Below are 26,718 nucleotides of genomic sequence, written 5' to 3'. Positions count from 1 at the left end.
TGCCATACTATACTTTGACATTTTTCGACATACTATACTATGACTGTTTTCGACATGCTATACTATAATTTTTTATGACTTTATTTGCCATACTATACTTTGACACTTTTCGACATACTATACTATGACTGTTTTCGACATGCTATACTATGACTTTTTTTCGACTTTTTTTGCCATACTATACTAAGATTTTTTTATGACTTTTTTCGCCATACTATACTATAATTTTTTCAATGTACCATACAATGCCTTTTTTCAACATGCGTTTTTTCAACATACATGCTATACTATGACTTTTTTCGACATACTATAGTGTCACTTTTTTCTACATACTATACTACGACTTTTTCTGACTTTTTTTGCCATACTATACTATGATTTTTTTCAACATGCTATACTATGACTGTTTCCAACATACTATACTATGACTTTTTTTACATACTATACTATGACTTTTTTATTACTTTTTTCGACATGCCAAACTATGACTTCATGACTGTTTTTGACATGCTGTACTATGACTTTTTTCCACATACTATACTATGATTTTTTTTAACTTTTTTCGACATGCTATACTGTGACTTTTTATGACTTTTTTTGACATGCTATACTATGATTTTTTCAATGTACCATACAATGCCTTTTTTCAACATGCCTTTTTTCAACATACATGCTATAATATTACTTTTTTCGACATACTATAGTGTCACTTTTTATGACTTTTTTCGGCATACTATACTATGGCTTTTTTCGCCATACTATACTGTGACTTTTTTCGACATACTGTACTATGACTGTTTATGACCTTTGTTGATATACTGTACTATGACTTTTTTCAACATACTATACTATGGCTTTTTTTTAAGACTTTTTTCGACATGCTATACAATTACTTTTTTCCACATACTATTTTACTATGACTTTTTTCGACATACTATACTGTGACTTTTTTCGAAATACTATACTATGACTTTTTTATGACTTTTTTTTGCCATACTATACCATGATTTTTTTCAACATGCTATAGTATGATTTTTTTCAACATGCTATACTATGACTTTTTTTGAAATACTATACTATGACTTTTTAATGACTTTTTTGACATGCTATACTCCATCCATCCATCTTCATCCGCTTATCCGGGGTCGGGTCGCGGGGGTAGCAGCTCCAACAGGGGACCCCAAACTTCCCTTTCCCGGGCCACATTAACCAGCTCCGACTGGGGGATCCCCGAGCGTTCCCAGGCCAGGTTAGAGATATAATCCCTCCACCTAGTCCTGGGTCTCCCCCGAGGCCTCCTCCCAGCTGGGCGTGCCTGGAACACCTCCCTAGGGAGGCGCCCAGGGGGCATCCTTACAGATGCCCGAACCACCTCAACTGGCTCCTTTCGACGCAAAGGAGCAGCGGCTTACTCCGAGCTCCTCACGGATAACTGAGCTTCTCACCCTATCTCTAAGGGAGACGCCAGCTACCCTCCTGAGGAAACCCATTTCGGCCCGCTTGTACCCTGGATCTTGTTCTTTCGGTCATGACCCAGCCTTCATGACCATAGGTGAGGTAGGAACAAAAACTGACCGGTAGATTGAGAGCTTTGCCTTCTGGCTCAGCTCTCTTTTTACGTCTAACGGTGCGATAAATTGAATGTAATACCGCACCTGCTGTGCCGATTCTCCGACCAATCTCCCGCTCCATTGTCCCTCACTCGCCGAACAAGACCCCAAGGTACTTGAACTCCTTCACTTGGGGTAAGGACTCATTCCCTACCTGGAGAAGGCACTCCATCGGTTTCCCTGCTGAGAACCATGGCCTCCGATTTAGAGGTGCTGATCCTCATCCCATGCTATACTATGACTTTTTAATGACTTTTTTTGACATGCTATACTATGACTTTTTTCTGACATGCTATACTATGACTTTTTAATGACTTTTTTTGACATACTATACTATGACTTTTTTTCGACATGCTATACTATGACTTTTTATTACTTGTTTTTCAACATACTATACTATGACTTTTTTGACATACTGTTCTCTGACTTTTTTTACTTTTTTTCGACATACTACACTATGACTTTTTTATGACTTTTTTTCCCACATGCAATACTATGACTTTTTTTCAACATACTATACTATGACTTTTTTATGGCTTCTTTCGACATGCTATACTATGATTTTTTATGACTTTTTCGCCATACTATACTATGACTTTTTGACTTTTTTGCCATACTATACTATGACTTTTTTATGGCTTCTTTCGACATGCTATACTATGATGTTTTTTATGACTTTTTTTCGCCATACTATACTATAATTTTTTTTCAATGTACCATACAATGCCTTTTTTCAACATGCCTTTTTTCAACATACTATAGTGTCACTTTTTTCTACATATCATACTATGACTTTTTATGACTTTTTTCGCCATACTATACTGTGACTTTTTTCGACATACTGTACTATGACTGTTTATGACCTTTGTTGATATACTGATACTATGACTTTTTCAACATACTATAGTGTCACTTTTTTCTACATACTCATACTACGACTTTTTATGACTTTTTTCAGCCATACTATACTGTGACTTTTTTCGACATACTGTACTATGACTGTTTATGACCTTTGTTGATATACTGTACTATGACTTTTTTCAACATACTATACTATGGCTTTCTTTAAGACTTTTTTTCGACATGCTATACAATTACTTTTTTTCCACATACTATTTTACTATGACTTTTTTCGACATACTATACTGTGAATTTTTTCGAAATACTATACTATGACTTTTTTATGACTTTTTTTGCCATACTATACCATGACTTTTTTTCAACATGCTATACTATGACTTTTTTTAAAATACTATACTATGACTTTTTAATGACTTTTTTTGACATGCTATACTATGACTTTTAAAAAAAATATTTTGACATACTATACTATGACTTTTTTATGCCTTTTTTCGACATACTATACTATGATTTTTTTTCAATGTACCATACAATGCCTTTTTTCAACATGCCTTTTTTCAACATACATGCTATAATATTACTTTTTTCGACATACTATGGTGTCACTTTTTTCTACATACTATACTACGACTTTTTATGATTTTTTTCGATGTACTATACTATGACTTTTTTCTACATACTATACTACGACTTTTTCTGACTTTTTTCGGCAGACTATACTATGGCTTTTTTCGCCATACTATACTGTGACTTTTTTCGACATACTGTACTATGACTGTTTATGACCTTTGTTGATATACTGTACTATGACTTCTTTCAACATACTATACTATGGCTTTTTTTTAAGACTTTTTTCGACATGCTATACAATTACTTTTTTCCACATACTATTTTACTATGACTTTTTTCGACATACTATACTGTGACTTTTTTTGACATACTATACTGTGAATTTTTTTCGAAATACTATACTATGACTTTTTTATGACTTTTTTTTGCCATACTATACCATGATTTTTTTTAACATGCTATACTATGACTTTTTTTAAAATACTATACTATGACTTTTTAATGACTTTTTTTGACATGCTATACTATGACTTTTAAAAAAAATATTTTGACATACTATACTATGACTTTTTTTATGCCTTTTTTCAACATACATGCTATAATATTACTTTTTTCGACATACTACAGTGTCACTTTTTTCTACATACTATACTACGACTTTTTATGATTTTTTTCGGCATTCTATACTATGGCTTTTTTCGCCATACTATACTGTGACTTTTTTCGACATACTGTACTATGACTGTTTATGACCTTTGTTGATATACTGTGCTATGACTTTTTTCAACATACTATACTATGGCTTTTTTTAAGACTTTTTTCGACATGCTATACAATTACTTTTTTCCACATACTATTTTTGACATACTATACAATGACTTTTTTTGACATACTATACTGTGACTTTTTTCGAAATACTATACTATGACGTTTTTATGACTTTTTTTTGCCATACTATACCATGATTTTTTTCAACATGCTATACTATGACTTTTTTCGAAATACTATACTATGACTTTTTAATTTCTTTTTTTGACATGCTATACTATGACTTTTTTTGACATGCTATACTATGACTTTTTTTGACATACTATACTATGACTTTTTGAAGACTTTTTTTGACATGCTATATTATGACTTTTTTTTGCCATACTATACTATGATTTTTTTCAACATGCTATACTATGACTTTTTTCAACATGCTATACTATGACTTTTTCACCACTTTTTTCGACATACTTCATATGACTTTTTTATGACTTTTTCACCATCCTATATTATGACTTTTTTCTGACTTCTTTTGACATGCTATACTATGACTGTTTTATTACATTTATCGACATGCCAAACTATGACTTCATGACTTTTTTCGACATGCTATGCAATTACTTTTTTCCACATACTATTTTACTATGACTTTTTTTGCCATACTATACCATGATTTTTTTAATGACTTTCGTTGACATGCTATACTATGACTTTTTTCGACGTACCATACGCATGCCCAGATTATCCATAAGGGCACTTGGGCCAGTGCCCAGGGGCACCAACCATTCACAACCAGTGGGGGGGCACCACATGACACAAGCTTTAACAATATTTTCCGTAAATTGTTATATTATTCACTTGAAATTGTTGAAAGACCATACATTACTCGTTTATGAACACTAATTTTACAATAATAACAATAATAAATTATAAATAAATCAATATTACACGACCACTATCACTCCCCTCCCCTGTCAGAGTTGAGTTGGTCCACAAGTATGCGCAAATGTATCATTTGAGGCTTTGAGGTATAGTGCCCAGGGGCACCACATTGTCTTAATACGGGCCTGACCATACGATGACTATTTTCAACATACTATTCTATGACTTTTTTCCCCCATACTATACTTTGAATGTTTTATGACTTTTTTCAATATGCTATACTATGACTTTTTCATGATTTTTTTTTACGTTATACCATGACTTTTTATGACTTCTTTCGACATACTATACTATGACTTTTTTCCACATACTATACTACAACTTTTTATAACTTTTTTCGACATTTATAGTATGACTTTTTTCGACATGCTATACTATGACTTTTTTTGACATGCTATACTATGACTTTTTTAACCAACTTTTACGACATACTATACTATGACTTTGTTATGACTTTTTTTCGAATAGAAAATTTAGAGAAGAGTAGTTAAATAAAGTAGATACAGGAACAGAAACAATGATTAAAACACATTTATTATTTACTTTACAGGAATTACATCAAAAATATTTAATTTTAATTTTATGTATTGGCATTTCATGGATGGAAACAATTTTTTCATGTCATGTGCATATTAAAACTGCCCCTACTCTCAAACAATTCAACCTTATTGCATTACCTTTTATTTCTTTATTAGTTTCCTTTTGTGATGTACTCTGTATTCAGTTGTTGTATTGAGAAGCCTATATTCCAACTTCTATAAGATCAAAACATATTTAAGCCAATTTAAGAATCAATTTAACATCATAGCAATATCAGAGACCTGGATCAAAACTGAGAAAGGTGTGGACTTTGAAATTGACGGCTACGAACTGAATTATAAAAACAGAGTGAATAGAAGTGGAGGAGGTGTGGCAATATACGTGGATAAAAGATTGAATTATAAGGTGGTGGAGAGTATGACAGCAGCTGTTGATGATTTGCTGGAATGTATTACAGTAGAAATTTGTATGGAAAGGACAAAAAATATTGTTGTGAGCTGTATATACAGAACTCCTGGATCAAATATTGAGATATTTAAAGAGTGGATGGAAAATAATTTTACAAAAACACTGCAAAAGATCATGTTCTTATGTGGAGCTTATAACATTGACCTATTAAATTAAAAAAAAGCATAAAATGACAGAAGATTTCATAAATACAATATATAGTATGGGCTTATATCCAACAATCACCAGACCCAGTAGACTCACATCGCATTGTGCTACATTAATAGACAATATATTCACGAACGTTATGGAAAACAATGTAGACAGCGGGCTATTATGTAATGACATAAGTGATCATTTACCCGTTTTCATCATCTATTACTGTAATTACAGGAAACCCATGGACATTAGGCATCTCAAATACAAAAGAGTAAGAACTGCAGAAAACATAAATGCTTTTAAGGAAGAGTTACTGAAACAAAACTGGAAAATATTATACGAAGAAAATGACATTGATAAAGCATACAATGGATTTCTAAAAACTTTTACAACACTGTATGACAAAAATTGTCCTGTAAAACAATACAGTGATAGACAAAGTAAAACATACCACTAACATACCAAACATGGGTTACACAAGGGTTTGCTGTACAGTATGTGGCAATGCAAGAGAAGCTTCAGAGAAACCAACAAAGCAATCAGGGCATCAGGTTCAATCTGTAGTTAATAAATGTTAGAATACTAAGTAAAGATATCATGCCAGGAACGAGGTTAGGACAAAACCACATAGTATGAGAAGTTTGAGAAGTTACACCTGTCCCAAATATTAGGATACATTTTGTTCGCTCTTTATTTTGGAATAATTTCATTTATGCATGACTGAACTGGATCAGCTGCAACCTCGCATTAAATCCACTTGAATGAATCCTCTCCAACCCCTCCCTCTACACCTCCTCAGTTAACCCCATTCCAAGATCTGTTTCCCAGAAAGACTTGATGTGGTATGATTTTGAAACAAGATGTTTAAAACCAGAACACATTTCATTAAACTTTTCATTAAAGCATAAAAATAGTGTATCTTAGTTGCAACTACAATCAGATAACATATCACTGAATCTTTCACATGAAAAAGCATCAGTTCTGCATAGTGCCTGATTGATTGAATTCCAACATTTAATATGTAAAAATATCTTTAAATTGTCATACATAAAGTGGCCTTTAGTGACCTAAAGTATTTAAAATTAAACAAACAAATACACAAGACATTATGAAATAAATGACAATATGAATGAATACAGACAAAATATAACTAATGAAATTGTCAAATAATCTAATACATTTTTAAAACTTGTCTTTTTGCCAGTCAAGACAAACAAGGTAGAGCCAGTGATGCGATTGGCTATTGCTTTGTTCTGGATGAATGGACAGCCAATTATTATTATTTTGATTATTTAATGTTTGTTTTTATTTATTCATGTGGTTGTTTAATGTCTTATCTATTTAATTCTGAACACTTGAGGTCTCCATACAGCCCCTTCAGAATGATATATGAATGTATTCCTGAAAAAGAAAACCACTGCATGGAGTCCATTAAGGCTACTATTCATTTTCTGAACAACATCAACTGACATGTAGTTTATCCATGAAATGATTCAGAACCTGACTAAAACACTAGAGGGCATCATCCTGCAATAAAACACAGCAAAATCTTACAGAGGAGTTTATTGAAATAGGTTGGTAAAATTTGACATGTTTGTTTTTGAAAGATACTCAGTATTGACACATTATTTGATTATTATTTTGTCCATATTTATTTAGTCAAAACAGTTATATATATATTCACAGCATACTCAGTCACTCACACACTCACAATCACTCTGTTATCACAGCACATCAAAACTAACATTCATTCAGATGTACAGTGTATTATAACATAGTTAATCTATTATTAACATAACATTTCAAATATTATTACAAGAAGCTGTTTTTTCATGACTTATGTACTTATGTATGATGTAAGCTATTACTGTATATTTTTGTTTATGCTGTATCACTCATCCAGGAGCTCTACTAAGTGTTTATCATGAAGTTTGAATGTATGGACATTTGCATATGAGTGCACATATACATTTGTGTATGCCATCCCAGAGTTCATCCATCACTTGGTGGATCCACATACGTCCTACCTCAGGCTTAAAGCACCGGCACCACTATCCCTCCTTGTCCATCTACTTGCTGTTCTTGTGCTTCTTCTGTTGGAACTTCCTGAAATGGGTCTGGATGGTGGCGGCGGCCTTCTCAACTTCAACAGGGCTGAGCGGAGGAACAGCAGGCATGGTGCACGTCCCATTGCTGGCATTGGATTCTGAGCACGACAGGACACAGGGGACAGCCAGAGAGGCAGAGGCAATTGCCATGGAGACATAGTCTGTAGCAATGATCAAATTCAAACACATGGTTTCCATATTAGCCTTAGTTCAAGTGGGCTACTTTTCTGGTTAAAGTTTGATTCAGTCAGACACTTGATTTGAATCAAGTATCTTTAAGAGGAATTCATATTGCAGAAACATAGCCTGCATTTAAATTAATTAACAGTGTTACTTACTCTTTCTATACACCCCTATGCTGTTCCTCCTGAGGCCATCAAACTGTCAATGAAACGGAATAGTTGTGTGTTAGAAGAAAAACTCACTGACGCACAGAGGGGAAAAAAAGGACAAGATGGATGAGATACCAGTCCGGTTTGACAATAATCAACATTACAATCTTATCTTGAACTTGGGTGAAACATTGTTCACATACCACTGACAGTACACAATCACATGCAAACAGACAGTCACACCGGCGCTTCTACCTAAATTCTTTAATTCAACTGTACAACATGTGCAGTACAGTTAGAGTAATGACCTCAAACACAAATCCTCTTGATTGGGATTACTGCTCAAGAAGAGCAGCGGCAAGGAAGCCAGACGCTGAGGACTGGACAAGCTTAGCCTGCTTACTGTCAGTTTGGCTGTGTGCCTGCATTCAGTCACACACACTGGCTCCATTACCTTCTCAATGAGGTCCTCTCTCCTTTTACCAGAGCCCCTAAGGTGAATTTAAACTTAGGCCAGTGTAAGACACGAAAAGTATTTCTTCGCCTCTGCCTCTGTTTTTGTTTTTAACTTCCTGTTTGCTCTGTGGATGTTTTTTGTGGGCAAATGTGTTCTTTTGCCTTCGCTTCTCACCACCTGTGCCTTCGGTTAACCACCAACGCTTCAGCGCCTGTTGGTCTTTTTATTTGCCACATTCATCTTTATAAAGGTCTATGTCAGAAGTAACCTTCAAACCAGTTACCAGTTACCTTAAACTAAGAAAAAGGCACTAAAAACTCCACACAGACAGCTGAACTACAGTTTATGCGTAGGACTTCAGAGGTGAGCCGTTTTGACTGAAATGTGCACCTTGATTCAGAAAGTAAAAGCCTGAAGAAAAGCCAAATAATTGAAGTTGTGGAGTTGCACTATGCACAAAGACTTATTGATTGACTGAGATTGATTCACTGCAAGGCCAAAAGATCAGTGTTTCACTGAGTCTGATGCACTCAACTTTATTTTTTACTTTTGGCTGTTGCTGTTTGAGTGCAGAGGGAACAAAAGTGATCTATCTCTTGTAAATCATATTCTTTTTCTTTGCAGTCCTCCTCTGAGACACTGGTGAACAAGCTAACTCAAGCTTGACTGCTGAACTTTCCACATGCTCTGTCTCACCATTAGATAACAGAAGATTAGAAAGAGCTAATTTATGAGTAATACCTCCAGCCTTACTTGTCTCCAGAAGAGAGGATATGGTTATAGTGTGTGTATTAGTCATGTGTAGAATGAATGTGCATCGTATCAGCTGATAGGAATTGCATTTGTGCGTCAGCAAGGCGATGTGTGTACGACAGCAACTACTGAGGTACAGATCTAATTACAACTAACCTCATCTGCTTTGCTGCTCCTCCGACTGTGTGACACTGAGTGAACCTGCCAAGGCAAAGGCTGGGACAGCATGTAAGGCAAAGGCTCTTGTTGCCGTGCAAACCGCACCCCTATCTGAAAGTGAAAAGGAGTTTGGGTTAAAGGTGCCAGTGTGTAAATCAAAGTGTGCAATAGGGCTGAACGATTAATCGAAAATTTATCAACATCAAAATTTTGAAGCTGTTATCGACGTATTTTTCCCATGACGATAATTTCGATAAAACTAAAACTAAAAACTAAAAGGTGACTTTTTTTCACAAGACATTTTCATTTCAAGCAATGTGTGCTTTCATTTCAATTTTATACATTTTCAATAAATAGCCATAATAGTTCCCGCTTTGTGTGTTTCCTTCAATTATTTTTAAAATCACAAAAATAAGCACTTTTGAATTAGAAAAAATATCTCACCTTCAACACTGAAGCCTATTTACACTACAAACCTTGTCAATGAACTATGAGGACAAAAAAAATAAGAATCACAATTTTTTGTATCGTTATCGAGGTAAAATGTGCAATTAATCGTGATTTTGATTTTAGGTCATATCGTGCAGCCCTAGTGTGCAACATAAGCGACCTCATCACTCAACTTACCTCTCTCCACTTACCCTGGCTCTCTACATTTACTAATCAAATACATGTAAAAAAAAAAAAATTCAATTTTCAGTACAGTTTGGCCTACTGAAGTTTCTTGGTGGTACTTGTCTTTTGACTGCTGACCTGGTAAATATTTAATTTTTTAGAAACACAAGTATTAGATGTTACATAATTAGCAGAGAGGAATAAGGTATAATAATGCTGCACATTAAAAGCTTGGTTTAACATCACATTAATCACATTATGATGTTGTCAATATAAACCTAATTTATATTGGGCACTGATGACATGCTGGGTGAGAAAACCACAATGCTATGGTTAAAGCAAAAACACACAGCACTTTTCCCACTAGTGTATTTCTTCTCATATTGAAATATTCTTTATATTTGTCAATACAAATATAAAGAATATTTTAATCATATTAAAGTATTTTAATATTGAATATATAGAATAATATATATATATATAGAAAATATTGTATTTTTAAAGGAAACAGAATATTAAGTGTTAACACACATACATGTTAAATCAAAATGTCCAAAGTAATAAAATGAATTTATATTTATAAATTTATAATCATCTTACCGATTCTACGACTCTGACCACCATATACATGGCTGTTAGCATGGTGACCAACATCTTGACCACTGCTTCTTTAGTGTCTCTGTTAATCCTTAATGTTCTCCTCGGTTTTCGACAATTTTCAACAGTCCTGCTGAAGAAACAGATCCGAGCAATCAGGAATGAAACGCAGGGCTGCTCAGAGGAAGGACAATTGATTGCAGTGTTGAGTATGTCCCATCACACAACTTTCTCAGGTACACGCAAACACACACTCACACATAAACATGTCACACACTTCATTCTCACAGTCTCTGACACATGAGGGTAAGACCACTAAAGAGCTTTGCAGGACAGAAATAGAGAAGCAGTAATCTTTTTCTTATTACGTATCCCTCAAGTGTGCTTCCATCTCTCCAGCAGAAGGGGTTGGATCAGGTTTTATTTTTTATTTATTTTAATCCCATGTTGGATTTAGACTTTATGGATAATTTGCTTTGCATATCATTTTATTTTCCTTCAAACTCAAATGTCTTATGCTGATTATACAAACCCATGTGTTACACTGGTGTGAATTAGAAAGAAGTTCCCAAACAAGTTGACATTTTGACATATAGGTACCACTTTCTAATAAGACACACTTTACGAAGTGTTTATAAATTGTAACAAATGAGTTTGACTTGACTTGATTAGAAAGAAGCACCAGGTTTGAATCTACCTGGATTTGCAAACTGAAAATCAGCATATCTGCCGCAAAGGTGTCTGAGTTAAATCTAGTCTTTTCCTTTTACTCCAAACACATCAGGAAATTTAAAATAAAAAATGTTGTGAATATACAGTAATGTAGGTTTTCTGCATTGTGTGGGGTCGGGGTAATGTTAGATTCTGTAAAACATTTTATTATTTTACATTGCTTTTTATTGTAATCGCCGTATTCCCACGATTTATGTGTGTGCTTTTAATGGCAGCCACACTTCTTTTGTGATAATAAAGTTGAGGTTAAGTACAGGATAACATATTTTGCAATATGGTGTTATGGGTAAAAGGGTTATGCCACAGGGGTTTCTAAGAAAATATGGTGAGGCTAGATGGAGAATAAGCTTTCTATGAAAAAAAAATGAAGCAGGTCAGAGATGTACACAAGTGCCTGACCATGCAAGGCTCTCTATGTCAGAACCTTAAAATCCATCCATCCATCCATCTTCATCCGCTTATCCGGGGTCGGGTCGCGGGGGTAGCAGCTCCAGCAGAACCTTAAAATGAATCCTGAATTTGATAGGAAGCTAATGTAAAAAGGATAAGATGGGAGTGATAGGAGTCGGTCTGCTGAACCTTGTCATCAGCCTTGTAGCAGCATTCTGGACCATGAATGGGTCCTGGGATAACTTGCTGAGGCAGGTGAAAAGGGAATTGTAGTAGTCCAGCCAGGATGATATAAAAGCGTTAATGATCATCCCTAGCTCAGATTGTGATACAACAGACCTGAATTTGGCAATGTTTCTAATTCTAATTGGAAGAAACATGTACGGGTACTTATTGGTAGTTATCAGATAGACCTATATCTGAGAGATCACACATGACTAGGGTTTTTTGTGTGTGGAGCCTCACATCTGACCCCTGCAGACCAATGATAATACTTTGGGAGGTGTCTGTGATTACATTTCACCATGGTTCTGCATTGTGAAAGAGACACTGTAAGCTGCTATCTGAGTATCAAGCTTGTCAAGTGAAGAAGTTTTACACAATGACAAGTGTCACTTACTTACTCTTGCCTACGTGTGCTGTGAGTCTGTGTGCGTGTGACTGGTGTACATTTTCTTCTTAGATAGAAATGCAGGAATGTGTCTTATCACTGAACAGTCAGGTATAAGGGCTCTCCTGACAGACACACAACCACAGCGGGGGTGACACATGTGAAGGATACTTCTTTTACCAAGCAATTGTATGAGCAAAAATAGGTAAGAATATTATGATTTTATTCCAAATTCTACCACTACAATGCCACTGTTACATAGAAATTATACATGAAACTCTATACTTGTTGCATAGAAATTATACATGAAACTCTATACTTGTTGCATGAGGAGAAATATTTTTTGGGCAGAAGGGTATATTACATCAAACACTATATTTAGGCCAAGTTGAAGATAGCAGATTCAGTAATTTAAAAAAGCAGAGCACATTCACAAACTGGATTACAGCCCGTAATATTTACCTGACTGAACAGGCAATGTTCTTTTTTCTCTTATTTCAGAAGAAATATAAATGAAACCTGGGGTTTATATGCATTAGTAATACACTAATATAATAATAAATGCAATACACTTTCTATTAAGGCAACAAAATTACAGTAACAGACATCTAACAAGTTTATAACAATATAATAAAATAATGATAAGCCATAAGAACGGACTGCTAGATACTATGTTACAGTATGAACAAGTGTATAATAGTTAAATCAAACTATATTAGAATGTGAAAGCTAAATGATTGTGAACACTTGTGAATCCTGATAAACCTAAAAAAACAGTAATTAATGATAACTTAATTAATAAACTATTGCTAATTCATTATTATTTCTCACTTAGTGTTATGTTTTCTATTAGTTCATGAATGACACAAGGCAAACATTATTCAGATCACATTTTACCCAAAAATTCACACCCATGTCACCTGCCATTTAAACAGTGGTAAAAAGGAATTCCTGTAAGTCGCCATTCTCTCAAGTATGCTACTTTATGCTCCACTTTATACTCCACATACGACATCGAGGCTGTCTGACAGCTGGAGTTACTAGTTACTTTTTACAGATAAAAAATTCACATTGAGATCAGATTATAAAACACAATGCATTAAAGAGTAAATCAGCGGTTGCCAACCTTTTTTAACCTGTAACCTCTTATGATAAAAAAAAAAATCAGTGTGCACTTTTTGGTCCTGGTCATGTTTCAGATGTCTATATGTATATGAGTTGTTAGCAGTTTTACCAAATATATATTTTCCCTCTAAACTTCTCACATGATGTTATTTAAATAACAACAAATATAGGAATATGTTAGAGAAAATATTAGAGGAAAGCCCAAAATTATACAAAGCATGTACCAAGCATGTAGTAGAATTAAGGTGGCCTGGTAATGTAAAAACGCATAAGGCCCCTTTCTAGAGTTTGGTTTGTCCATTTTAGGCTACTGTAGAAACAAGGCTCTGTGGAAAATGATCCGCTCCCTAAGTAGATATGAAGGGCTCCTTTTCAATTCAATTATGAATATTATTTTCCATATCTACTAATAGAGCCCATTACATTAAAATTAAATTAAATCCATAGTGCTTTAAGTGGAATTTTAAATGCATGACTTTCTATAGTAATGGAGTATTTTTACATTGTGAAATTTATACTTTAATCTAGTGTTAGCTAAAATCAAAAGTCACAATAGATGGTATCCAAACTGGTAAACTGATGTGTTTTGTGGTGAGTTATACTAAATGACATATTACCTTCTTCATTACTTTCACAAACCTCATTAATTCTAGCACCATTGGAAAGCAGCCAAACTCCAAACTAAGCTGAATCTAGAACGCTGTAAGCTTTAAGCCGTAAAATGTAAAAAAAAAAATGAGGTAGGCTAGTCACCTCAATGTTGAGCTATCAGTGGTGCTTTATCTTTCTGACAGTCTGCTGATTTGAGTAGAGGCCACTATATCAGCATATCATGTTCAGCTATGATTCAGGTTGTATATTAGTGAAAAGAAAAATTAAACAGGGAGGAAATTCCTGCTTCAGTGAAGCATTTCAGGAAGATAAAAGTCTGGTTAAACAAGCCTCCTCCGTACTTTCCACAATGAGCAGTCCCTTGAGACAGCAGGCTACAACATACTCTCATCTATTGTAGGACAACACAGGTTTTCACATTTACATATGGTATTAGTCCAAAGAAGCTTGCAGGTACTTTTGATTGTGTTGTGCTGCCTTTTGTATGTCAATAATGTTTATGTTATGAATTTTAATCACAGGTTTCGGGTAAACACTCCACATTGCCAGTGATGTGGCTGACCAGAGAAGGAAAACTCATTTAAAACGGAGAGGAGAGACACTCAGCTGGATTTATCATGTCACTCAAGCTTACTAAGAGGCTGAGCAGCAAAAAGAAAAGTATGTTTCCTTTTTATTTTTCATGAGTTGTGTACCATAGAAATGCGTTTCATTTTGAAAGGACTTTTTTAACATACCCAAATATGCTGTAGATTAATCGATTAAGATGTATTGATAAAAACAGCACTCTAACAATTTTAAAGGAAGAAATAAATGGCAAACAGTATGACTTTGTCATTCTTTGGCTTGTGGCAATAGTGTACGATTGCATTAAACAAAAGAATAACTGCATCCATTTTTGCACTAATTTGATTATCAGGTGTGTAGTTCTCCAAATAAATCAGTGGCACCTTGTAGAGATGCTGCTGCAGCAACCCAAGCAAACAGACTGTGTTACCCCTAAACATGTGTATGTGTTTACCCTTAACCTCAGCAAATCCAAATATGTTTACATTCTACTGAAGTGAATGCTTTGGGTGATGATGCAAAATCTGTGTACAACAACCATGATACCAAATCATTTCGTTAGCTATCAAGTTTTATTTTGGAAGGTCTGTTCATGCCATTAAGGAAGACAGAAATTTCCCTGGCTTTGGAAAATTGCTGAATGTTGTAATGAATTTACCTATTAATGATAATTAGGTTGGTTGCAGCAAGTGTAAATTTGGAAGGTAATGGCACCACGAGATGGTGCGTTTAATAAGGCTGCAGACACACTGACCAGATGCCCGACCGTCGGCAGAAAAGGCAGTTGGACTGATCAGTGTCCCCGAGTTGGTCAAAAAAGTGCCTCGGAACACACCAAAGTCACCAGACGTAATACGTCTCCATAACAGCAGGCAGCGCTAATCTGTACTGTCGCCCCAAAAATGAAAACCGGCAGCTGATTGGACGAACGCGTCACGTGGGTCTGGTTTCTCCGGAAATTCAAAGACAGACTGTCATGGCGGCTTGTTCAGAATACAATCTCATATTGTACTGAAATAGTTCACCGATACGTGTTTCTGAAAAAAGATTTTCGTCACATTTTGTGAGACTCTAGTCATGCTCATTCTGCACCCCGTTTCCGGGTTAGCACTCTACCAATCAGATGGGTCATTTGAGTCTGACTGCCGGCAGTGCCCGCCCCGCTGATTATACATGTCAAATTGGCCAAAATGAAGGCCGATGGCCCCTCGGACAGACGACGGCACGGAACACACCAAACAGACTTGAGTCACCGACCTCGCCAAACTATCCAACAGCCGATTATCGGCTCGGTGTGTCAGCGCCTTAAGGGAAACACTGCTGATTTGTTTGCTTGTGTAGCGGAAAGTCTCTGAGCTAAAATGTAATGACTAGTTAGCTATAGGGATAATGTGCCTTTTCTGTTTCTAAATTGTTAACTGTTAATGTTCTGTTTATATGACATTTACAAACATTAACAAAATTAATATGAAAATTATTGTTAGTTTGATAATGAATTTTAAGATCTTAGATTTTAAGATAAAAATCTTTTGTTACTTGTGATTCAAAGTAAGGGGGAGCTGAGGGAGCAGCTGAAAACTATTGCACAAATTAAGGATTGATTAAAAACTCGGTACAAGTTTATATTCAAAGGCATGCACCACACAATCAAATTTTTTTTACATTTTCTACAAAAACAACTAACTTTGATTAGTTCACACTTTGAAGCCGTGCTTAGAATACAGGAGTTTTAAAATCCTAACCGATTTTGAAATCCGGTTGCAACATGCACATAAGGGGAATCTTCACAAATATTCTTTTCTCTAATCTTAAACATGCACACACTACAAGATTTGAAAATAATGGCGCATCACAGTTTGGGAGACGCTGTCAACACAGGTTGTCGGTTCTTGGTTCTTGAGTGAGAACAGATTGGATTTGTGAACTGCTCACATTACCATTTCTCCACTGATTAACGGGAGGGCTAAATTGGGGATAAATCACCTGGAACTCCTGTAGTCTGAGCCTGGCTTTAGCCAAATTAAAGCAATTCTTTGGCTTTTTTCCTAATCATATACAATTCAATTCTTAACAGGATAGAACTATATTACTATGTAAGATTTAAAAATGTTGCTAATTCACAGGCTACATAATTGATTATTTTTCAAACCAGAACCTCCAAAGGTCAATGCACAGGCAGAGGTCCTAAAAAAGATGGGCCTGGAGGCCTTCTGGACTACATCACTGGACCCAGCATCTATTTTGGACATCAGCACTTGGGCTCTGGAGAACCAGGAACCTATGGAGCCCAAGGATCTACCAAATGCTTTCCTCCAACGCCTTTGGCTGCTTAGCCCAGATGCCCGAAGTCCATGCTGCAAACCTCTGCATGATGTTCTGAACAATGCCAACAAATCACCAGAGGCGATAATCAATGATTTCAGAGGAGAAAGCCAGAGTGCCATCAACCCTCTTGATCTAGTTGTAGCTGTCTTCATGTCTGCCAATACTTTCCTTCAGCAGGAGATGACTGTGCGCATGTTGCAATGCCAGTTTGCTGTGCCCCTGGTCCTTCCAAACATAGATCCAGAAGAACCTAGTCGCTTCCTTCTTTGGCCTTTGAGAGGTGCTGTAAGCCAATGGAGGTCTCATTTTCCGGATAATAACAGTAAGATCTATGAGGGGGATTTGGCAAGTACATACATGCCTGTAGTTTCTTGTGTAAAGCTTGGTCACAGTGGTGTCTCTAAGTCCCAGGTACTAAACAATGTTATAAGTGGACTCAGATCTCCATGTGACACATTTCTCCACAGGGGAATGGATGGAGGACAGCTTCCACGTAGGCTCTCCAATGGCCTGGTAGAGATTGGATGGTATCTACCCACTGGAGACACTACCAGAGATATTTTCCCTGTCCCTGTGGTAATCTCTAACCTCCGTGGTGATGCTAGTTCACATGAGAAATGCCTCAGCCTTCTATGTGAAGTGTCATCAGCTGTGGTTGTTTTCTGTGGGGATCTTAGGGAGAAAGACAAACTAATTCTTGCCTCCTGCAAAAATATGGCCAGCAAGCTCATATTGATTGACCTATCAGATGCTGAGAAGAATGAGAACAGAGTTGTGGGGTTTGCTGGTCCGAACCTTGAAGAATACATGGGGGTTCCCAGAGGATCAGTGCTGCAAGGGAGAGATTTGAGTGAGGAGGAACTGGCTAATAGACTGTGTGACACCCTGAAAGATCTGTTACCAGATGAGCTGAAACATGTTACACTTGAGGCAGCAGCAAAATTAGCAGAGGCGCTTGGCCTTAATGTAGATGAAGGGGCAGCCTGTGAGAAGGCAATGGCCAAAGTGGAGGCAGTATTGAGAGGTTTAGATGAGGGATCTGCTCAATTTAGAGAGAAACAGCTTCCTTTGCAGGGGCCTTCGTGGAGCAAACTTGCTGAAATAGAAAAGGAGGAGAGTAAACGGAGAAAAGAAGGAAAAGAAATTGATCTCCAATTGCAAAAAGAAAAGAAAGACATCTTGGTAGAGTTGAGCAGCTACAAGATGACTCCAGCGATGAAGATTTTCACTGATGCGCTTTTCACAACAGATACAGTGGAAAGAACGTATTTCCTCAGTTGGATGAAACTGAGGCTTTGGCTGAAGCAAATCGAAAAACTAAACAGTCCACAAGATCTATTCACAAACCTGCAGACAGAAATGAAGGATGGCATGCCAGAACATTATGATGAGCTCCAAAATGGAATCAATGACGACCTAGGGGACAGTGATAGTTTCTGCACAGATTCAACATTTGAAGAGGAAACAACTGAAGAGCAGCAAGTTTCTGAGCAACAACAAATGTGTCTAGATGTTTCCTTTGATCAGGTAGCATCATGTTCACAGCCTTTTGAACCTGATCCGTCCATGCTAGGACTAGAGCACTTTTTGCGTGAGATGGGCTTGATTTTTGAGCTAACACACATCAGCCCCGGCAGTGGGAGCCACAATGTGTTGCGTCTACCTAGCTTAGCTACAGACCTTCTTCTCTATGGAATTCCACTTGAACTAATGGATGGAGATGCCTCAAACATTCCCATCCGCTGGCTGGGTTGTGTCTTTGCAGAGCTTAAACGCCGCCTTCCTCAAGAACATTGCAGGACCCGAGTGCTGACAAACCTCGGAGTGCATCATGATAGGAGCGCTGAGGTTTTATCTGCATTATTTGGGGTGAAATTTCCTGATGGAAGGAAAAGAGCCACCAGAGGGGTGTACATGGTTGCCCTGTGTCTCCCAGATAACCTCAGAAAGGACATGGAGTGTGATTTTCTGTTTTTAATTGATGTAGGTCTCTGCTCAATGTCTCTAGACAACAAAATAAATATGCTGATCCACGACAATGAGATGGCCACTGTTGCAACAGGATTGAGTGATGTCTTAATGCAGAGCATCTCTTCACATGATGGTACTGAGTTTGAAGCTAACTTCACTGTCATAGTCAATGCTCTCCTACGCATCAAAGAATGTGGCTCCATGCCCATTTGCCAACTCCTGGCCCAGGATGAAAGCATAAACAGCTTATTACAAGCATCACAGTTAAGACGTGTATCGGATATGCTTCAGACTGAGATTGGGGACAGAGGAACCAGCAATGCTAATAACCATTATGCAAAAACCACAAGCTCCATCACCTGTGTCAAAGGGCCTTGGTACAATATGTCCCTCTCTGAACCAATTGATACGCAGTATAGTAAGGCTGTGTTAAAGCTTAAGCAAAACCTGTTGGGGGCATTGAAGAAGTGTGCAGCCAACTCTGAAGCCAAAAGTCTGCCTGAATTTATGAGCCGTTTGTGTGCTGTTTGGGATACAGTGAAAGCAGAATCATTCTCCATTGGTATGCACAATACTGACATAGCTTTAGCCTTCTCTTTATTGTGCACAGAGTTTTCCCAGTGGGAGAATACTTTCTTGGAACACATTGAAAGCTGGCTTAATGGGGCAAGAAGGAAAATCTTCGCCGCAAAGGCTGTAGACGCTTCGATCCAAAATGACCATCTGAGTGAGCTAAAGGATGAAGCCAGAGAGGAAGTCAAAACAGACGTGGACAAACTCAGGTCAAAAGGAGAGGCCTATTTGATGAAAGAAAACATTCTCAACATGAACACATTCAGGCCAATCCTAATGAGCAATATGGATGACCTTCAGAAGCGAGTAACTGAAGAGATAATAGAAAGGTTGGGGACAGTCAACGAGAGCCATTGTTCTTTAACACAGTTGGAAAAATATGAGGTCTTACTGGAAAAAGAACAGGAATCCACGCTACACACACTGTTAGAGAACAGCAAGTCAACCAAAGTTCTCCTTCAAGATACAGAGCTAGAAGAGGAGTTTGAGGGTGCATGGAGTAAGACGTTGTCCAACTTTGACTTCAGGCCTTCAGAGACAGATGATATTACTGCAACAGTGACTGATATTTTGAAAGAGAATCTAATCAGCCGTGGTCTCCACAAACACATGAAAAAACTTGAAGTCAATGGCCAAAAACAGAGAGCTAGCTTCCAAGTTTATGATGAGCACTTTGGATACCGCAGCAGATTAAAGCACATGTTTGAAGACAACAACAGACAGCAGAGGTTAGAAGCTCAACAGGTAGCATGCAATATCATAGAAGAATACAATCAGTTTGTTGCAGATAAATCTATCTTACCAGCAGATTTCTCTGACAGCTACATTACAACACTGTTAGACAATGTTGAAAAAGCTTTAAAAGAAACATCAATGGAAATCAGATCAGCTTTTGAAGTGGAATTGAAAGTTTATCTCTGCAGCGCTGCATGCCAAGACTTTCAAAAACTACATGACCGCTATGCCAAGGACAGTGAGTTTTTGACAGGTATCACTGCAGCTAAGAGTACCTACATGGCAGAGTTTATCTACCAGTTCAGAAAGAGAGACCAGTGCCAGAGAGTGGCTCAAGCATTTACCTCCATGATCATCAAACCTACAGTGTTGGACTACATCTATAGACCACTGGGGATGTGTATTGTAGAAGAAATCCAAGCTAAAGCCCAGCAGTATCAGTCCCCACGCGCCTTCCACCAAAGCTTGCTGGAAGAGCTTATAGAGGAGGACTGCTTTGAAAGCTTCCTGGAATATTTGCTTTCCTATGAAAACATCAGAGTGAGGAAGATCCAGGAGACAGTGGTGGCTCACCTCTCTGAATCAACCAGATTGAATAAATGGAGACAACAGAGACTTGGAGAAATCATCGGAAAGACTGCGGCAGCAGTGAGCCAAGTGACAGAAGGTACCAATGGAGTGCTGAGTGATACAAAGCCGCTGTTGGAGATAGTGTGCCTCACTTTAGAGAGAGATGGAGATGTGAATGTCAGTAGGGCCTCTCTGGATGGGCCTTTTTTCAGTATCACCACAGAATGGGATCGCTTTGTCACATGTCTAATGGAGTTACTGGCTGTAATGCGGTTGGACCTAGCCCAGGAGTTCTCCCAAAATGTGGATATCACCCAACTTCTTCAGTGCCTTCCAATTCAGCCACAATGCTTCCTTTTGAGCAGAGTGAGAGGCTGTGACCAGCAATGTCCTCTCTGCGGAGCCCCCTGTGAGCTGAACGAGATGGGGCATGAGGTTCACAGGGCTCTGCTCCACAGGCCCAAAGACATGTTGCCCCATGACTCAGGTTCTCTGTCCTGTCCTCTCAGTTGCCCTGAAAGCATGACAGAGGACAACCCAGGCATGAGCAAAGACACAGAAGACATGTCTGTGGCACGCAGGGTCCTCCATTCCCTCTACCCAGACTGGATCATCTCCCCTGCGGACCCGAACAGCCAGATGCCTAGTGCTTACTGGAGGTACTGTGTGGTTTATTTAGACTTAACAATCATAATCATAATTTCTCTTACATTATCTTAAATTGTATGGACCAGTGTAAATATTGTTAGATGCAAATCTTACTGAACTTAAAGCTAAATAATATCTTTTATTTACAGGTATGTGTTGGCGAGGTTCAGTGAGAGGTTTGCAAAGGAATACAAGCAGGGGCCAACAAAGATTCCTGAGGAGTGGAAGAAGATCACTAAGGAGGAGGCATTGTACAGTCTGAAGGAGGCCTTCCTACCTGAATGATGCTGATATTAGGACTGCCCTGTGCCTATATCCTATGTGTACCTATGTTATATGTATCATAGTGCATGTGACATTTTATTGATCAAGTTCAGGTTTTATCTGGTTTAGAAGTCTTTTTTCTATTTTTATCTATCTATCTAGGATGATGATGATGATGATGATAGTGGATAGAATGTTAATCAAATGGACGATTCATTTAAAACACTGATAACTGAGTTGTTTGTTTTTTGCCTTTTCTTTTTATCATTTGCTTATTAAAGGTGCTCTAAGCGATGTTGGGTGACGGTACTTCGTGTTGACATTCGAAGTATTTTCAAACAAAATGAGGCTAGTTCGACCCTCCCTCCCCCTCATCCCGTCCCCTCTCCCTCCCTTCCGTGCTTACGCACACTAACCCCCCAACCCCCACCCCCAAATCCTTCTTGTTGGTTATTGGCTGGAACGCTGGAAGACTGTTTGTTATGTTTCGTGGTGCAGGTTGTTTTTGTTGCCGTTTGTGGAGCCTGGGCTGTCTACAGAGACCGTGTTTTTTTACAGTGTGTTCAGGGGACAGGAAGCTCGCGGATAGTGAGGAGATGTTTGCTTTATGTGACAAAAAATGTTGTAGCCTAAAAAATGCATGACATCGCTTAGAGCACCTTTAACATATTGTTTTATAAAATATATTGTAAATGTTGACTTGTCATTATCTCACTTTCATCCACTGCCTCCTGATGTAACAAGACAATATGAACCATGCATTAAAAACCTGTGATATGTAAAATAAAAATGGTTTACCTTATACCATATAAAAAGGTATATAAATGTAATGGGATTTAGAGAAGGGCAGAAATGTAAAATATGTCAATGAATATATCAAATATCTTGTCTCATCTTTTTCTCACTATAGATCCTATACTATACACTATATGATTTTACAGTATGCCTATTCCACTTGTTCAGTGTTTTGAAATGAGTAACTAGAGTATAACTGTTAGCCTTTTGTTTTATAGACAGACATATGGTTATGACACAACATTTTAACTACAAAGATTTTACAATATTCAAGTGAAACATAAATGATAAAACATTAAGTATAATTATGAATAAAACTACTTTGCAAAATATTTATTCTCTTTTTGCTTCATTTGAACTAAAACTGTCACACATGCTAAAATGTGCTCCACATTTCATTCCACAGACTGTAATAGGATTTAGGTGTTTTGCAGATTTCCCTTTCAAATACTGCATTTGAATTATGTCTTTCTTGCTAACAAAGCCGAAATAATTATAGCATTATAGGATAAAGTGTGGACTCCAACAATCACATCAACACAGTAGCCACTAACTCTTCTTTTATGAGCACAGACAGGATCCTCTAATGTGCTTCATCAACTTGACTACTCTCCACTGTGGAGCCGTGCACTGAAGTTTCCATGTCCCTACTTGGCCAATCAAGACAGAGTTTGCCTTTCTTATGGAACCAGATGTTTACTTTATTGACCCTACTCAGCATTAAGTAAAGCAGAGAGAAAAGTCAAATGGTGAAATCCACAAGAGGGCAATGTGGGATGGAGGAATCCCTGACAGCTCAACGCTGAGATGAAAAAACAGGTTTCATTGGTTTTATATACCAGACCTGACCTGCTAATGTACCAATCTATTTATTCTAATTGTACAGGATTATTTATTTAATGATTGTTTAGTTAAGTTACAGAAAAATAAGTATGTTTATGTGTATTCCTGATACAGAAGATACAACTGCCCTTTTAGAAGATATTTATCCATCCATCCATCTTCATCCGCTTATCCGGGGTCGGGTCGCGGGGGTAGCAGCTCCAGCAGGGGACCCCAAACTTCCCTTTCCCGGGCCACATTAACCAGCTCCGACTGGGGGATCCCGAGGCGTTCCCAGGCCAGGTTAGAGATATAATCCCTCCACCTAGTCCTGGGTCTCCCCCGAGGCCTCCTCCCAGCTGGACGTGCCTGGAACACCTCCCTAGGGAGGCGCCCAGGGGGCATCCTTACCAGATGCTCGAACCACCTCAACTGGCTCCTTTCGACGCGAAGGAGCAGCGGCTCTACTCCGAGCTCCTCACCCTATCTCTAAGGGAGACGCCAGCTACCCTCCTGAGGAAACCCATTTCGGCCGCTTGTACCCTGGATCTTGTTCTTTCGGTCATGACCCAGCCTTCATGACCATAGGTGAGGGTAGGAACCAAAACTGACCGGTAGATTGAGAGCTTTGCCTTCTGGCTCAGCTCTCTTTTCGTCACAACGGTGCGATAAATTGAATGTAATACCGCACCTGCTGTGCCGATTCTCCGACCAATCCCCTGCTCCATTGTCCCCTCACTCGCGAACAAGACCCCAAGGTACTTGAACTCCTTCACTTGGGGTAAGGACTCATTCCCTACCTGGAGAAGGCACTCCATCGGTTTCCTGCTGAGAACCATGGCCTCCGATTTAGAGGTGCTGATCCTCATCCCAGCCAGTGAGTGAGTGCTGAAGGTCACAGGCCGATGATGCCATCAGGACCACATAATCTGCAAAAAGCAGCGACGAGATCCCCAGCCCACCGAACTGCAACCCCTCTCCACCCCGACTACGCCTCGATATCCTGTCCATAAATACTACAAACAGGATTGGTGACAAAGCGCAGCCCTGGCGGAGGCCAACTCTCACCTGAAACGAGTCCGACTTACTGCCGAGAACCCGGACACAGCTCTCGCTTTGGTCGTACAGAGATTGGATGGCCCTGAGATGGGACCCCCTCACCCCGTACTCCCGCAGCACCTCCCACAGTATCTCCCGGGGCACCCGGTCATACGCCTTCTCCAGATCCACAAAACACATGTAGACTGGTTGGGCATACTCCCAGGCTCCCTCCAGGATCCTTGCGAGAGTAAAGATATGGTCCGTTGTTCCACGACCAGGACGGAATCCGCATTGTTCCTCTTCAACCTGAGATTCGACTATCGACCGAACCCCTCCTTTCCAGCACCTTGGAGTAGACTTTACCGGGGAGGCTGAGAAGTGTGATACCCCTGTAATTGGCACACACCCTCTGGTCCCCCTTTTTAAAAAGGGGAACCACCACCCCGGTCTGCCACTCCTTAGGCACCGTCCCAGACTTCCACGCAATGTTGAAGAGGCGTGTCAACCAAGACAACCCCTCCACACCCAGAGCTTTAAGCATTTCTGGACGGATCTCATCAATTCCTGGGGCTTTGCCACTGTGGAGTTGTTTAACTACCTCAGCAACCTCCACCAGGGAAATTGATGCCAATCCCCCCTCATCCTCCAGCTCTGCCTCTACCATAGAGGGCGTATTAGTCGGATTTAGGAGTTACCGCCATATTACCTCCTCAGTTGAGGTCAACAGCGTCCCATCCTTACAGTACACAGCTTGGATGGTTCTCCGCTTCCCCCTCCTGACGTGGCGAACGGTTTTCCAGAAGTACCTTGGTGCCGACCGAAAGTCCTTCTCCATGTCTTCTCCAAACTTCTCCCACACACGCTGCTTTGCCTCTTTCACAGCAAAGGCTGCAGCCCTTCGGGCCCTTCGGTACCTTGCAACTGCCTCCGGAGTCGTCTGGGATAACATATCCCGGAAAGACTCCTTCTTCAGTCGGACGGCTTCCCTGACCACCGGTGTCCACCACGGTGTTCGTGGGTTACCACCCCTTGAGGCACCTAACTAACCACCCTAAGACCACAGCTCCTCACCGCAGCTTCAGCAATGGAAACTTTGAACATTGTCCACTCGGGTTCAATGCCCCCAGCCTCCACAGGGATGCACGAAAAGCTCCGCCGGAGGTGTGAGTTGAAAGTCTGTCGGACAGGGGCCTCCTCCAGACGTTCCCAATTTACCCGCACTACCCGTTTGGGCTTACCAGGTCTGTCCAGAGTCTTCCCCCACCCCTGACCCAACTCACCACCAGATGGTGATCGGTTGACAGCTCCGCCCCTCTCTTCACCCGAGTGTCCAAAACATACGGCCTCAGATCAGATGAAACGATTATAAAATCGATCATTGACCTTTGGCCTAGGGTGCTCTGGTACCAAGTACACTTATGAGCATCCCTATGTTCGAACATGGTGTTCGATTATAGACAATCCATGACTAGCACAGAAGTCCAACAACAAACAACCACTCTGGTTTAGATCAGGGAGGCCGTTCCTCCCAATCACGCCTCTCCATGTGTATGTATTTACATAGAGTAAAATACATTGACAGTGACAGTGACTTACAGTAACTGGACAGATCTCTTCAGACAGGTCATTGCCTGACCAAAAAGGTCACCTCTGGCCTTTAGCTTGGATTCTGTACAATCACGTGACCACATGAGCTCAGGCTGCATGTGAAGGCTTAAAAGCTCAATAGGTGCTAGACTCTGAGCAAGGTGATATAGTGCTTTAAGAATTTAACGTGGTCCCATTTCCTTATTTTGGTGGTATAAAGACTGGCAGCAGATATTTAAACTATCTGCAGCACTTTTAGTTGCACAAGAGGACCAGGGAGTCCCAAACCCTATTTCATTAGTAATTTGACATGCCCTCCCTCACTTCTCCTAAGCACTGTAATAAGCAGCACTGCATTTCATGCATATAATGCAAAAGGTCAGAGAATTTCTACATGCCACGTTGTCTTTATGCCACACTTGTTTCACATATT

General features: G+C 38.9%; 2 protein-coding genes across 5 annotated transcripts in view; one reads left to right on the top strand and one right to left on the bottom strand.

The window, feature by feature from the left end:
• Positions 1–5,267: 5,267 nt before the first annotated feature.
• The window catches only part of LOC144515385 (uncharacterized), a 49,234-nt gene continuing 27,783 nt past the window's right edge, over positions 5,268–26,718 (bottom strand). Inside the window, exons 2-5 of one of the 4 annotated variants that reach the window (XM_078246174.1) lie at positions 10,922–11,048; positions 9,704–9,817; positions 8,344–8,386; positions 5,268–8,166 (exon numbers count right to left, since the gene is read on the bottom strand). In XM_078246174.1, the coding sequence (XP_078102300.1) occupies positions 7,967–8,166; positions 8,344–8,386; positions 9,704–9,817; positions 10,922–10,975 (411 nt within the window). In that variant the 5' untranslated portion in view covers positions 10,976–11,048 and the 3' untranslated portion in view covers positions 5,268–7,966. Of the gene's footprint in view, positions 8,167–8,343; positions 8,387–9,703; positions 9,818–10,921; positions 11,118–26,718 lie in introns of those variants that run through there. The other 3 variants (XM_078246173.1, XM_078246176.1, XM_078246175.1) reach the window with 3 other exon arrangements.
• Positions 12,676–23,167, top strand: gvin1l2 (GTPase, very large interferon inducible 1-like 2). Its single transcript, XM_078246168.1, has 4 exons — positions 12,676–12,855; positions 14,909–15,047; positions 17,107–21,787; positions 21,926–23,167. The coding sequence occupies exons 2-4, from the start codon at positions 15,005–15,007 to the stop codon at positions 22,059–22,061; spliced, it is 4,860 nt and encodes a 1,619-aa protein (XP_078102294.1). The 5' UTR covers positions 12,676–12,855; positions 14,909–15,004; the 3' UTR covers positions 22,062–23,167.

Source organism: Sander vitreus, chromosome 3, assembly GCF_031162955.1.
Source record: "Sander vitreus isolate 19-12246 chromosome 3, sanVit1, whole genome shotgun sequence".
In the NCBI taxonomy this organism is placed as follows: domain Eukaryota; kingdom Metazoa; phylum Chordata; class Actinopteri; order Perciformes; family Percidae; genus Sander; species Sander vitreus.
Note: the sequence above shows the minus strand (reverse complement) of the source record. Positions and strands in the feature narration are given on the sequence as shown.

Excerpts from the sequence above, each read along its gene's own strand:
- gvin1l2 (XM_078246168.1), top strand. The coding sequence starts at position 15,005 with ATGTCACTCAAGCTTACTAAGAGGCTGAGCAGCAAAAAGAAAA. Across the intron at positions 15,048-17,106 it reads GCTGAGCAGCAAAAAGAAAA|AACCTCCAAAGGTCAATGCA; the intron begins GTATGTTTCCTT and ends TTTTCAAACCAG. Across the intron at positions 21,788-21,925 it reads ATGCCTAGTGCTTACTGGAG|GTATGTGTTGGCGAGGTTCA; the intron begins GTACTGTGTGGT and ends TTTTATTTACAG.